Raw genomic sequence first — 15,121 nt, 5'->3', positions numbered from 1 at the left:
TTTCAATTCTAAGAGGCCTCTCCAAGCCTGGTCCCTCAGCCTCAGAAAGTTCTCGGGTGGAATACTATTGTTGAGAGAAACAAACAGTTACAAAGTGCTTAGCTGCAAGCAGCAGACTCACACTTACCTAGTGAAGGTGAAGACTCGCAGAAACACAAGGTCTGATAGGAGAGGGTGCCCTAGGCGTGGTTTCACTTGGAGGTCACTGTTGGCAGGGTACCCGCTGAGTTTTACACTCCTTGGTGGTCCAGCTTCCAGCTGGCTCCCGTCCTGGTAACAAATGTGGTTGCAACAGTGAGAAGCCACACGCCCCAAGGTTATGCCCACCTTCCAAGTAAAAAGCCTGTGATTCCCTCTGCACCAGGGCACTGAAGTCACATGCTCACCCCCAGCCAATCATGTGGCCAAACAGATGGGCTGCTCTGATTGGCTTAGCTTAAGTCACATGCTCCTCGTGGCAGTCAGCCCTCAGCAGCATCTGATGCCCATAAAGAAAGTGGGAGTTGCAGGGAAGGGAGGAGGGGAAATGGAGGCTGGAACGATTGGTTCCACCTGGGGAATGTTAGCTGGGCCTGGGCATGAGTAGAGATTTAAGGACAGGACAAATTGTCACAGGCAAGGTTCATACCTGGTCTTCATAGGCCCCTGTGCTACCCTGTGCCCTCTTCCAGACCAGCATGTGGAAGAAGGTTCACCTGCAGCTCTGACTTTCTGCCTGTGTGGTTTGGGGCAAATCACATTCCCCTCGATAAGCCTGTTTCCCTGCCTGTACCTCATCAGGTTGTTAGGATTAGTACTGCTCAGCAGTTCTTAGGTTGCAACCAATAGAATGAATGCTGCCTAATTAGCAAACGAGGCTGAAGCAGCAAGTATATATGAAGTCATCAGGGTAGTAGAGACCTTGGCAACCTGGAAATGTACCATAGGCCTCCCTGAAAAAAAGTGCATTCAAGAAAAAAACTCATATGCTGCACTGGCCAAATAAGATGTGTCTGTTGACACCATCAGCCTAAGGCCTCCAGTCTGCAACCCTTCTCTCCCGGAAAGAGCTCAAGTTCCTGCCAGCTCAGGGGAACTCAGACTCTAGTTTAGAGACCCAATTCTGGGCAATGGCTAGGCATTTAAGACTGTGTCTGGTTCTTTCCCAAGCCTGCAGCCCCCAGGACAGGACCCGGGACAGAGACACCTCAGAGTGCTCCCAAGCAGGTCTAAGGTCAGAGGTGGCTCAGAGACATTTGGTAGCCCATCAGGTCACACGGCTCACCAATGTGTGACCTCATGGACATCCGGTGATGGGCCCCTGGTCACAGGCTCCATCAGGAGGTGAGGGTAGTAGGTAGTCAGTCATCAGCTGAAATCTTCCAAGACTCAGAAACTTCTCCCTCAGACCCACAGTCACTAACTGGCCACCACGTCTAGCACTTCCTCATTTACAGCTTTCTAACACATCACCTCCACCTCCCCACCCCAGGAACACAGCTCAGGCCTCGTTTCCTTACCCAGGCGCTATCCACTGAGTCCCTGCTGACTGGGTCTGAGTGATCCCAAGGGAAGGGCCACATCCTGGTCATTTCTTGGTCTCCAGCTCTGGGCCTCAGCCATAGTAGATGCTTGGTAAGTAGATGCATTGTTAACCTGACTGGTGTGGTTCAGTGGTTGAGCGTAGACCTATGAACGAGGAGATCATTCATGGTTTGATTCCCGGGCAGGGCACATGCCCAGGCTGTTTGCTTGATCCTCAGTAGGGGACATGCAGGAGGCAGCCGATCAGTGATTCTTACCTATTATTGATGCTTCTATCTCATCCTCTTTCTTCCTCTCTGAAATCAATAAAAATAGATTTTAAAAAAGAAATCATTGCTACAGGTTGAGTGTGTGCCTCCCACTTTCTCCCCTCAAATTCATACATTGAAAGTCCAATGCCCAATGGTATTAGGTGGGGCCTTTGAGGGATGATTAGGAGATGAGGGTAGAGCCCTCAGGAATGGGATTAGTGCTTAAAAAGCCCCACACATATCCCTCAGCCCTTCCACCATGTGAGAACACAGCAAGATATCAGCAGTCTGCAACCCAGACGAGGGCCTTCCCCACAACCCTGCCATGCCGCCACCCTAATCTTGGACTTCTAGTCTCCAAAATTGTAAGAAATAAATTTCTACTATTTATAAGCCATCTGGTCTGTGGAATTTTTTTTATAGCAGCCCAAGCTACAGTAACTGTGTTTGCCTTTCTGGAAATAATTACGCTCTGAGTCAGGAAACCTGGACTCATCCACTGCCACGGCCCTCACCCTCCCCGTCTTCAGTCCTCAGCTTCCTCACCTGAGCAGGAGGGAGAGAATCACGTGATTTCCAAAGGACCCTCTGGTTCCTCCGACATCTTCTGGATTCAGTGACTGCAGAAACAGCTGCAATTTTGGCTGACATTGGAAGGCAGACGGGTGGAAATGGTCCCTCCACTCAGGAGAAGGCACACCTATGGGCTGTGCCTCTGGAGAGGGCAGGCAGTGAGGGGAGGGCAGGCAGGGAGCCGGGGCAATCAGCAATGATGCAGCTGTGGGCAGGTGCCAGGAGATGAAGTCAGACACCTGCTTGTCAGTTTCCCCCCTCCACTTAACTACATAACCCAAGCTGGCCTCTTAATCCAAGCCTTCATGTCCCACATGGTTCCTGGACAGATGAGCAAGCAACATGTCTGCTGAATTGGGTTTTGAACCCAGAGGAGCTAACGGAACAGGAAGCCATCCTTGGGGCTCTGAGATGATGTCACCCTCATGAGGAGAGGGGCCACCCACCTTCTATCCCTACTGCTCCCCACCCAGCAGAGCAAAAGGTGCTGCTACCTCTAAACCCAACTCCCCATCACCTCCTAAGGCAAGAAATCCAGACGGGACAAGAGCCGTTGTGTTAAATGTTTATGTGAAACTCTGTAAACGTATAGAGTGGCCTACGGTCGCCTGCCCCCGAGGCCTGGCTTGCCGGGCCACGCTCAGCACTTGGCGTAGATGGCCGCACTGCCCCGCTCCTCAAACTCTTCCTTGCTGACCCAGAGCTGCTGGAAGGCCTGCAGGGAGGCCAGGATGGAGCCCCCGGTCCACACGGAGGTCTTCCTCTCGGAAGCCGCAGCCACTGTGGGGCTGTCCCCGGGGCACAGGAGGCTCAGCTCCCGCTGGAAGCGCTCGGGGAAGCCCTCCAGCATGGTGCAGCCGCCGCACAGCAGCACGTTGGCGGCCATCTCCTCCTTCAGGCCGGCCTCCTGGCAGTGGCCCAGGCAGGCGGCCGCGAGCGCGGGCAGGCCCGGCAGGCTGCTGCCCACCAGCGCGGGCTTGAAGAGCATCTCTGCGCCCTGGAAGCGCTCATGGCCGATGGTGATGACCTTGCCGTCGGGGAGCTCGTAGTCCACGCGCAGCTCCTCCAAGGCCAGGCACACCTCCTTCTCAGGCTGCAGGGCCGCGTAGCAGCACGTCTTCTTGATGTGCTCCACGATGTGCAGGTGGTCGTCCGTGAACTTGTGGCCCGCCTCGTTGAGCAGCTGCAACAGGTAGTTGGTGAGGTCGCCCCCCGCGTAGTCGGCGCGGCCCACCAGGCCCGGCAGCACGTTGCCCTCCGAGATGGGCACCACGTGCGAGACGCCGTGCCCGCTCTCCACCACCATGCCCGTGGTCTTGCCGTACGAGTAGATGGACAGCAGCGACTGGGACGTCACGTGCATGGCGGGGATGCCGAAGGTCTCGAACAGGAGCTCGGCGTACTTCTCCCGGTTGATGCTGGGGCTGAGCGGTGGGTCGGAGACCAGCACGGCGTGTTCCTGGGGCAGGATCCGCATGGCCGTGTGGAAGATGTACTCCCAGATGCTCTGGACGCAGTCCCAGTCCACCACCACGCCGTACTTGAGGGGGTTCACCAGCTTCAGGGGGGCCTCCACGTGGAGCAGCTCGTGGCCCACGTAGGTGTTCTTGTGGGCGTCGCCCACCTGGGAGCAGCACCTGCCCACGGTGGAGGAGATGAAGTAGGTGGGCCTCGGATCGCCCGCGTAGCCACACTTGCAGTACTGCGAGCCCAGGTCGATGATGAGCGCCTTGACCCTGCGCACGTACTTGGGCTTGGCCTTCAGCTGAGTGGCTGAGCTTCTATCCCGGATGCCAGCCTCTGGGCCTGACAGCGTGCCTGCCTCTCCGGGGTCACCCTGGGCCGTGCCCGCGGGCATGGGGCTTGAGCTGTTCTTCGTTGCCATCTGCCTTCCTTGCTCACCTTTCTCGCTTCCACATCGGTGTGCTCAGTGGAGAGAAATGAGGGCCCACCTCCAGCAGGGCCTCAGCAGCCACTCAGGATTGTGATGTCACTGGGGGCTGGCACATTCCAGCAGTCAGGGGAGGCTGGGCCTTGGCTCCATGCTCTGTCATCCCACCCCCATCCGCCTCACTTGACTTTGCACAGGGCATACTAAGTGGCCAGCACCGTTTTAGAAACCCAAGCACACTTGGGTCTCAGAAGTTTTTTCTCCTGCTCTCTTACCTCCCTGTTCCTATTCTCCTATTCACTAACTGGACACTGTTCTCTCCTCTGCTTCTTGGTTGCAAGGATGATGCATATTTGAGCCCTTACTTACAGTAAGCCAGGCACTATACCAGACACCTCACATGTTATTTCACAGAATCCCACGAGGTAGGCAGAGCTGAGGAAATCGAGGCTCACAATTCCAATGACTTGCCCATGGACGGACAGCTCTTGGAGTGTTTGTACGTTAACCCAAGTTCATGCAACTTCAGTGCACCAAGTCTCCTAAAGACTGCGAGGGACCCAGCAGCACTCTCATTCCTCCAACATTTTAAGGGGTTTGTGGTGGGTCCAGCCCCGTACAGTCTGCTGGTGATAGACAGGATCTCAGCCACAACCAGAGCCCCATCTATAATAGGTGGGAAGAAGATGGAATGGACAAAAGGAGTTTGCAGGTGAAAGTCCATTGGGAGAGCAGAGGTGCCCAGAGGGGAGCACTCATTGGAGGGGGGCAGGCAGAAGGTTCCCTAGAGAGGTGATGCTTAAGTCGAGTTCTGGAAGAATCATGGGTATCTTCAGGTAGTTAAGAGTGGGAAAGACATCCCCCGCAGGAAGGACAGCCTGAGCAAAGGCTCTCAGGGGGTCACGGTGGGGAACTGCCTGTAGTTCAGGTTTGGAAACATGGATGAAGCTAGAGGGTCACGGAGACAACCAGGCAGGGCTCAAATGCTAGGAATAGGAAGGAGCTTGGATAGAATAGAAGACAGCTGGAGACTATGAAGACTCCATGCAGAGGACTGGTCAGATTGACTTCTAGATAACTTTAGGAAGATCTGTGTTTAGCTATAAAATGAAGGTGCAAAACTCTGAGACCTGAAAAGAGAACTGAAGAAATTCTTGTAAAACTCGAAGGTGGCCTAAAGTAGGGCTGTGATAATGTGGAAGAGAACAAGGGACAGATTCTAGAGAAGTTTAGAAGGTAGAATCTAATCTAACTGGTTGGTTTCCCAACTATCCTCAATGCAATCCAAGCTCTTATTCTGGCATTTGAGGCCTTCTCTGGTTGGCTCCTGTGCCATCTCTAGCCTCACAAACTGCATTTGCATTAGATTATCAGATCAGATGTAGAGAGTGAGGAAGAAAGAATAATCTACCCCTCTTCCCCCCAAAAATATCCACATCCTTAATCCCTGGAACCTGTGACTATTATCTTTGATGGCACAGGACTTTGCAGATGCGAGTTAAGGGGTTTGAGAGAGGAGGTTAAATACCCTGGAGTACACAGGGCTCACAGGAATTACAAGGATCTTAAGATAAAGACAGGAGGGTCAGGTCCGAGAAGATGTGGCAAAGAAGCAGAAGTCAGAGGAGTCTTTGAAGATGAAGGAAGGAAGGGGCCACAAGGAAATAAATGAGCCCCTAGGGTCTCCAGAAGGAACAGGGCTCTGTCCACACCTTGATTTTATCCCACCAAGACCAACTGTGGACTTTTAACCTCCATCTCAGAATTATAAGATAATACATTTGTGTTTTAAGCCATTAAATTTGAGATCATTCATGACAGAAGCAATAGAGGTCCCTCCAGAAACCCAGGACAGTGAAATGTACTAAGCAGCTGCAGATTTCTCAAAATTCAAGAGAGGGATTGAGGAGAAGGACAATAGGTCATTCTAAGTTAAATATGCCTTATCATGCAAGTTCTTCTGAAATAAAGTCAAGCAATCCAAGTTGGCCATGGAAATCCCTGAATAGCAGAAGCAAGTAAACTATTTTTCAAGTAGCCAGGCATTCAGAAAAGTGCTTTCCTAGCCTTTCAAAATTCTGTGCTTTTTCACCCTCTAGTCAATGAACTAAGAAGCTGAGATTTTGTTTCTGAGATGGCAGCTTAGCCACCTCCATCAGATAGTCATAAGGCTCATGAGACTGGACTTGGTCCTTTTCTTCACACACAGCCCACAAAGAGCCAAGAACACCCCCAGTGACCGTCTTAAAGGAGAAAGCCCACCATTGTAGTGACCGCCTCTTTTATGAAAAAAAGTGACTGCACAACGTAAGGTTGGATTCTGGGAGCCTTGAGGGTGGCAGGTGTCAGCACCAACATACCCAGCTTCAGAGATGGCATGGGAGACCTATGTCAGGTCCCATCAAGGTGTGTCCACAGCACACCCCTGGGAAGAAGTCGTAGTTAGGAGAGCTTGGCCACGGCTGGCTGGACCATCCTTGGGTGAGTTACGCACCTAAGAACCTCAATGTTGTCATCAGTGGGACTCCGTAGAGTCAAATTTCATTGCTGAACCAAAGACCTAACTAAAGGATCAATATGTGTACAAATACGTGTCCAAAAATAATTCCTCTGCAGATTGTCCCAAGGAACAAATGAGACTTAAGTTTTGGGTACAAGAACCACAACAGCAATTATTTCTGCTAAAATCTAAGTCAGATGGTGTCAACTTCCTGCTCAAAATTCTCTAGTTTTTTGACCTCATGCAGAACCAGAGCCGAAGTCCTAGCACTGGCCCTCCCTACCCCCTAGTTCCTCCATCTCACATGCTGTTTCTCACTCTTCCCACGCCAGCCACACTCATCTTTTGGGGATCTTCTAACTTGGGGGCTGACAATTTTTTTCTGTAAAGGGCCGGGTGGTCAATATTTACTTTCTACTTTGCGATTCATTACAGTCTTTGTTGCAATAACTCAACAAACGCAGCCATAGGCAGTCGCTGTGCTCCAATAAAAATTTTCAAAGACAGGCTGCAGGCCCTAGTTTGCTGACCCCTGCTCTACCACATCAGATGCACTTCTGCTTCCAGTCCTCTACATCTTCTACTGGGATATACACCCGGCATTCTCCCCCTCTTTTTGTAGGTCTTCACTCAGTCACTAATTAGCATATACAGTAAGCTCTAAAAGGACCTACAATTTTCTTTTTCTTACTCTGCCTTGTATTTTCAGCTGCTTGAACACTGCAAGCATTCAATAAATACTGACTGGATGACTCAGGCTTATTACAAAAACGAGAAAAAGGTAAATCTCCATAAAACACTACCCAAATCAACCCTACATTGGAACAAGGTTTCCCAGGATCCAGAAAGCCCCAGGTCACTAGGTTATGTCATAATCAGTGATGTCATCAGTGCGGACATTCTCAAGTTGCCTTCTGATTTCAGCCTTTCCTGCCTTGAAACCTGTGGATTCCAGGAACTTTCCGAGAGCGAGATGGCTCTCAATAGCACGTGGGCTCCACAGGCAAGGCTCATAGGGGATGGGCCTGACAAGGGGAGGGGTGAACAGGCCCCCCAGAACACAGAGGCCCTCCCAACGGCCTCCCTAAGATGTGGCCCAGCGAAGCGTGCGGTGTGGGTCAACCGGAACTGTCTGGAACCAGAAGAGCCCACGAAATCAGAAGCCAGGGAGAAGCCCCCGGTGAAGGTGACCAAGGCGGTGGTCGTGGACCTGGGCACTGGCTACTGCAAATGCGGCTTTGCCGGGCTGCCACGGCCCTCCCACAAGATCTCGTCGACAGTGGGCAAGCCCTACATGGAGACCACCAAGACTGGGGACAAACGCAAAGAGACCTTTGTGGGGCAGGAGCTCGTCAACCCGGAGGTTCGCCTCAGGCTGGTGACCCCCCTGCAGCACGGCGTCATCGTGGACTGGGACTCGGTGCAGGGCATCTGGGAGTACATCTTCCACAAGGAGATGAAGATCGCCCCGGAGGAGCACGCGGTCCTGGTTTCAGACCCGCCGCTGAGCCCGCACACCAACAGGGAGAAGTACGCCGAGATGCTGTTCGAGACCTTCAGCACGCCCGCCATGCACATTGCCTACCAGTCCCGCCTGTCCATGTACTCCTACGGCAGGACCTCCGGCCTGGTGGTGGAGGTGGGCCACGGTGTGTCCTACGTCGTCCCCATCTACGAAGGCTACCCTCTGCCCAGCATCACGGGGCGGCTGGACTATTCGGGCTACGACCTGACAAACTACCTGATGGGCCTGATGAACAGTTCAGGGAAACACTTCACCGAGGCCCACAGGGGCATCGTGGAGGACATCAAGAAGAAATGCTGCTTCGTGGCCCTGGACCCCATCGAGGAGAGGAAAATCCCAGAGGCTAAGCACATGATCCAGTACACCCTGCCCGACGGGCAGCAGATATACCTGGGCCAGGAGAGGTTCCTCTGCTCAGAGATGTTCTTCAAGCCTTCCCTGATCAGGTCCATGCAGCTGGGCCTCCACACCCAGACAGTGTCCTGCCTGAACAAGTGCGACATCGCCCTCAAGCGGGATCTCATGGGGAATATCCTGCTCTGCGGGGGGAGCACCATGCTCAGTGGCTTCCCCAACCGTCTGCAGAGGGAGCTGAACAGCCTGTGTCCCAATGACACCCCCCAGGTGAACGTGCTGCCCGAGAGAGAGACTTCGGTGTGGACGGGTGGCTCCATCCTGGCATCGCTCCACGGCTTCCAGCCACTGTGGATCCACCGCTTTGAGTATGAGGAACATGGGCCTTTCTTCATCTACAGAAGGTGCTTCTGAACGTCCTGGATGAAGCATGGACGCTGTGGCTGCCAGGGGTCCGCGTTGCTGGGTGAGCACCCACCCCACACATAGGCCCGGCACGTTCATTCCGACAGCATTAAACACTCTGTTCCCCTCCACAGTGTGTCCATTTCCTGACTTAATGAGAACAACTCCATAAATACAGCTCTGCCTTGAAATATAAGTTTGCCAACACAAAGGTGGAGGTGGGGGGTGGAGGGACTAGCTCTAAAATGGTGCTCTCTTATTTTCCATTTTAGGAACTACCATATTGTTAAGATCTGCTTGGAAGGGGAAGTATGATGGTAGATTATATGCTGTTGTGACACATAAGAGCCCCCCTTTCTATTGACAGAATTACCGATGTCTCCCATTTCCTCTTTTGCCTCCTTCCACCCAGTCCCTACCCCATCCCAGGCCTTCACTGCACTACTGTGTCCGTGGGCTACGCATATATTAAGTTCACGAAGATCCCTTCTGGTGAACACCAATAGGAAGTATGTTGTCAAGGTTCAGTCTCCCACAAAGCACCTAAACACCAGTGTCCGGCTCCAGGAGGGGATCATGAGTTGCTAGATTATCTTAGACTTCTCTCTTTCACAGGACCCCAAGTCTTACTATATGGTCTTGAGTCTCTTGTAACCCACACTGCCCCCCACCCTTACCCCACAAAGACACATGCTCAAGCACTCACAGGGGAGCTAATGGCATCCCTACCACCCCCAGGGAGTAGCTCTCCAGAACCACCCTGAGCCTCCAGGTTTGCCTGGACTCACCTGAAAGACATACATGGCAGACCCTGGGCCCTGGCGTGGTGAGGAACACTGTTGGCTGGCACCTCCGAGCTGGAGTAGGGCAGCTGATAGCCCCAGACGGGCACCTGCAGTGTCTACAGTTCAGCAAGGATGACAGCCTTACCTCAGTATTGGGAATCAGCTAGAGTGGGTACACTGACATGAGAAAGAAGTATGTCCTGCTCACGTCAGTTTCTGCCCAAACCACTCGCGTGTCAACACTGCATGAACGTTCACTGATGGGCAGGTTGAAGTGTGGCTAATTCTTAACCTTTGGACCTCTTTGGCAGGGTGATAAAGCCTATGTACCTTCCTCTAAGTAATATTTTAAAATGGATAAAATAAAATAGGAGACCACAGAGGAAAACAATCATATAGACACATACTATCTTCAAATCCTGTAAGGGTCTAGGAACAAAAGTCAAGAACCCTGGAAAGGGAGGGTCCTGATGAAGGGGAGGCAGGGGAGGTAGCTACGGAGAATGGGACTCTGCAGGCCTCCCGAGGCCTAAACATTATGCTGTATTTTAAAATGAAAGGATGTAAGGCTAAACACCTGCAGTCTTTTCCAAAGACTTTTATGAATTCCCTCACTTGATCCTTACACAATCAGCCTTGTAGAAAAAAAGAATACTCATAATGAGGTGAATATTTGCCCTAGCCAGTTTTGCTCAGTGGATAGAGCATTGGCTTGCAAACTGATAGGTCCCAGGTTCAATTCTGGTCAAGGGCATAGGCCCAGGTTGTGGGTTCGATCCCTAGTGGGGGGCTTGCAGGAGGCAGCCGATCAATGATCCTCTCTCATCATTGATGTTTCTAATTTCCTCTCCCTCTTCCTTCCTCTCTGAAATCAATAAAATATATATATATGAAAGAGGTGAATACTTTTACTAAGTATTTGAAAATTATCTTAGATTAGTGGTTCTCAAATAGGGGCAACTTTGACTCGTAGGGGACATTGGCAATGTGTAAACATGTTTCTGGTTGTCATAATAGGAGTGGGGAGTACGAAATACTGGCAATGAGAGAGTAGAGGCCAGGGATTTGTTTAAACACCCCACAATGTGCAGGACAGCCCCCTACAACAAAGAATGAAATGTCCCAAAGTGTCAAAAGTGCCAAGGCTGTCCAGGTCAGGTGACTCAGTTGGCTGGGGTATCATTCTGTAAACCACACAAAAAAGATGTGGGTTCAATTTCTAGTCAGGGCACAAACCCAGGTTGTGACATGAACTTGCTTTGGGGGGGGGGGGGGGAAGAGCTATATACTCTTTTCTAAAACTTCACGAAATCCTTCCCCAGAAGGAGGCATTCACCACTCCCAGGAGTTCCTCCTTTTCCCATACTGCATTCTTCCCCAACTTTACTTTGAAAGGTCTGCTCCCGCCTGCTACTTCTCAAAGTGAACAAAATTCCATCTTTCTCCGATGAGAGATAGTAATTGATAGTAAACTGAATTGAAAGAATTCACACAAGTTTCTTTCTTGATGCTTCACTACATTATTTTAAGAAAACTGACCATCCACGAAATCACACCATTATCAAGACACATTTACTTGTATTTCCAATCCATCAGCAAGTCCTTTTACTATTACCCATACCAAGAGCACTGAGAGTTATTAAAATGCCATAGCAGTTATCATGCTCATTTATCCATGCCAAAGGGAAGTCACAAAGCACTTTCAGCCTTTCAGTGTTGGGAACTTAATTACAGCAAATCCATATAGGTATGAACCAAAAAGCCAGTTTCTCTTAAGCAGGATATACATATCTTTATCTCTTCTTTTTAGTTTTATTTGTGAAAATTTTCAGACACATGGAAAAGTTGAATTACACAGGGAACACACCTAGATTCTACACCTAACATTTTGTTATATTAAGAAAAGTCTGAAATTCTAATTCTGGATATACCTATACTCAGAATCAAAAGCAGCATTTCCAGTTAGTTTATGTATAGTGATGAAGATCTGGGTCTGGCACTAAAGGCATGGAAGAAATTTTTAATCTTACCTACGAGCCCCAAAACTAGCATCAAGATGACATGAGCATTCTCTAGACTGACCAAAAAGAGAAAATACTCTCATTACTTTCAAAGAAAATAACTAAAAAAAGAGGTCAGTTAGGTACCATACGGGGGGGGGGGGGGGGGGGGGGGGATGATGATGAAATGGTCTAGACACTGACAAAAACATTTTGTTAAAAGTAGCAGTGTTTGGAGAAAAGGAGTAACTCACAATCGTGCATGCCATCTGATGAACACTGTTCACTATAACAAATTGCATGATGTGTTTCAGAAATTCCACTCTGTTCTGCTAAGTCTCAGAAAATTCACAGGCAGTGAAAATAGTCCTTGTGGACACTGTAGTGATGGAAGGCTTATCCCAGTTATAACTGGGAGCACATAATCAGGTAAGATACTGCAAAATAACAGGTTAGCCAGGAAAAGCTTTGAATTTCAATCGAAATAGCTAGCTTTTCATTCTGCTTTAGGACAAGGTAAAAAAAAAAACCATTGAAGTGACGAAATGTGACTAACTGTTGGTAGCACGAACAGCCATATTGCTGATGTACAATGTTCTCCTCGAGGAACATAAAGCAATTTAAAAACATTTCTTCACATGTTTGAGGTAGAAACCATGAAACATTATTCCAGATGAACTGAGGCACAAATTAATTATGTGACTTGTCTGAGGTCCCAATATGACTTAGACCTGCAACTGGGCATGAAACCCCAGCTCCTGTTTATCATAAATACCAGAAATATGCTCTCAAGCAGCACTAAATAAAAGAACACTAAACCTTACAAAATGATGCTATTATATATTGACTAAAGGTTAAAGTTTAGTGAATTAAAACGAAAAGTTTTATGCAAAATAAAAGAAAACAATTGCGTGGTGTGTGCAGAGGTCTGCTGCACGAGCAGCTCTCGGCAATGCGAAGGTAGATCAGAGTCTCCCTCTTCCCGGTTCTCGGCAGTCAGGCCTGGAGGGCTGAGGGGTGGAAAGAAAACGTCTTCTCTGCCGAGCCCTCCCAACGAGGAGCCGTCACTCCAATAGGCTCAGTTTCCACTGGGTTCTTTTGTTCATCATCGGCGGTATCAAAAACTCCGCATCTAGTGCAAAGGAGAGAGATGGTGACAGGACACTTTCTTGGTGGCAGGAGCTGAGGCAGTAACTCTAAAACTGGGCCACTACAAGGCGACCATCAGAAACGAGTTAATGCTGCTGTTACCTTCCAACCTCCATCAGAGCAAACGCAGCGGGGGATTCCATTACAACTCCAGGCACATGGGGGAATAGCAGGAAAATGTCCACCGAGTGATTCCAAGTGAAAGAATGTCTTACATTTCAAATGGGTGGTGGTCACAAGGCCATATTATAATCTATTAAATCCCATCAGACTACATCCACCTAAAATCTGTACATTTTACTCTATGTAAAATTTACCTCTACTGTAAGAGCAAAGAAACATGGGGCATGTATTCAATAAGTAAAGATACTGGTCAGAAAATACTTTACATTAAAAAAAATTCTACAGCCAAAACCAGTTTGGCTCAGTGGATAGAGCATTGGCTTGCGGACTAAAAGGTCCTGGGTTCGATTCCGGTCAAGGGCATGTACCTTGGTTGCGGCACATCCCCAGTAGGGAGTGTGCAAAAGGCAGCTGATTGATGATTCTCTCTCATCGATGTTTCTAACTCTCTACCCTCTCTCTTCCTCTCTGTAAAAAATCAATAAAATATATTAAAAAATAAAAAAAATAAAAATTCTACAAGCACACTAATTGATAAAAATGTCCCTACTTAGAAAAAGTGGAGGGGGGGGGAAATGGGTGAGGGAGCATTGTCATTGTTAGATAAAACTCCCAGACCTTTTCCAGTTAGATTTGTAGAATCTATTATCTAAGTATGAATTATATACAGGAAACATGTCCATTAAAAGATGTTCTATCTTAGCAGAATTCATTATAAACTTCCAACAGTCTGCAAATATGAGCCATTCAGACATTAAAACTTATTTTTAAAAATATTTAACAATATGAGAAAAATGCTCAAGAAAGTTTTTAAAAACATGGTTTCATATTATTCATGAATATATGTATGCATACATATGACTAGAAATCATCAAATTTTAATTTTCTTTAACATACTTCTGTACAATCCAGACTTTCTCTACTAATCATATCACTTTTATAATTTCACATACAATTGCTGCTCTTTACTCCCCCCAAACAAAAACTATATAGATACAAAGACTACAGGAGGTTTTACTCATTTAAGAATAGATATTGGGAAAGGCTACTTAAGTAAGTCCACTGTCAATAAGGCCCATAATTTCATATTAAATAGTGATTAATAAACTTTGACCTAGATTTTATCTGTTTCTTAAAGAAAAAAAGTTATGAAAATATATTCTACCTTATTAAAAACTTAGGCATTTCAATAATATTTGATTCCTAAACTTAACTAACAATAAATACCAAGCACTGAATCTGGAGGAAAATAATTACGCTGACAAAGTGTATGACAGCAGGACATGATGACTTTCATGTTTGAATTTCACAGTAACTTTTACAAAGATACACCGAAAGCTTTATCAATTTTTCCAAGGACTTCTCTTTTTTTTTTTTTTTTTTAATATATTTTATTGATTTTTTACAGAGAGTAGGAGAGAGTGATAGAGAGCTAGAAACGTCGACGAGAGAGAAACATCGACCAGCTGCCTCTTGCACACCCCCTAACCGGGGATGTGCCCGCAACCAAGGTACATGCCCTTGACCGGAATCGAACCTGGGACCTTTCAGTCCGCAGACCTACGCTCTACCACTGAGCCAAACCGGTTTCGGCCCAAGGACTTCTCTTAATTATTTGAGAGTCAAATCACTTTCACTTGAAGTACTTATTTTGTTATCAATTTTAACAAGTCCAAATAGATTATGACTTAAGCACTCCAATAACACTTGAATCCATTTTATAAAATCGTGAATTTTTGCAACACTTGCAGTCGATCTGCATGATGTTATACTGCGTTGCAAACATGAACAATCAGAGAAAATGCCCACTGATCCCACTGGGATGTATGAATGTATTTAACTAGTACTGTTAGCTGGAGAGGACTCACTGACAAATATGTGAGTGGAACTACTTTTGAGAGTAGTTCATCTTCTCTCTTCCTACAAATTCTTGTAGCCACAAGGACATAGATAATACATACAAAGATAATGAGAAGCCTCAAACTGCTCAGCTTGAAAGGAAGTACTCTGCAAGGAGCCACCTAGACTACTCCAGGGGTGA

General features: G+C 48.1%; 3 protein-coding genes across 5 annotated transcripts in view; 1 reads left to right on the top strand and 2 right to left on the bottom strand.

Moving 5' to 3' along the window:
• Positions 1-1,980: 1,980 nt before the first annotated feature.
• Positions 1,981-7,011, bottom strand: ACTL7B (actin like 7B). The gene has a single exon (XM_036434273.2). It carries the CDS (start codon positions 4,231-4,233, stop codon positions 2,989-2,991), a length of 1,245 nt encoding a protein of 414 aa, XP_036290166.1. The 5' UTR covers positions 4,234-7,011; the 3' UTR covers positions 1,981-2,988.
• Positions 7,012-7,712: 701 nt separating this feature from the next.
• ACTL7A (actin like 7A) lies at positions 7,713-9,032 on the top strand. The gene has a single exon (XM_036433099.1). It carries the CDS (start codon positions 7,713-7,715, stop codon positions 9,030-9,032), a length of 1,320 nt encoding a protein of 439 aa, XP_036288992.1.
• A 2,329-nt stretch (positions 9,033-11,361) lies between these two features.
• ELP1 (elongator acetyltransferase complex subunit 1) overlaps positions 11,362-15,121 on the bottom strand; it is a 59,980-nt gene continuing 56,220 nt past the window's right edge. For all 3 annotated transcript variants that reach the window (XM_036433086.2, XM_036433085.2, XM_045579932.1), the window contains one exon: positions 11,362-12,940. In XM_036433086.2, coding sequence (XP_036288979.1) covers positions 12,873-12,940 — 68 coding nt within the window. In that variant the 3' untranslated portion in view covers positions 11,362-12,872. The remainder of the gene's footprint in view (positions 12,941-15,121) is intronic.

Source organism: Pipistrellus kuhlii, unplaced genomic scaffold (assembly GCF_014108245.1).
Source record: "Pipistrellus kuhlii isolate mPipKuh1 unplaced genomic scaffold, mPipKuh1.p scaffold_m20_p_12, whole genome shotgun sequence".
NCBI classification, from domain to species: Eukaryota; Metazoa; Chordata; class Mammalia; order Chiroptera; family Vespertilionidae; genus Pipistrellus; species Pipistrellus kuhlii.
This window is presented reverse-complemented; position numbering and strand designations above follow the sequence as displayed.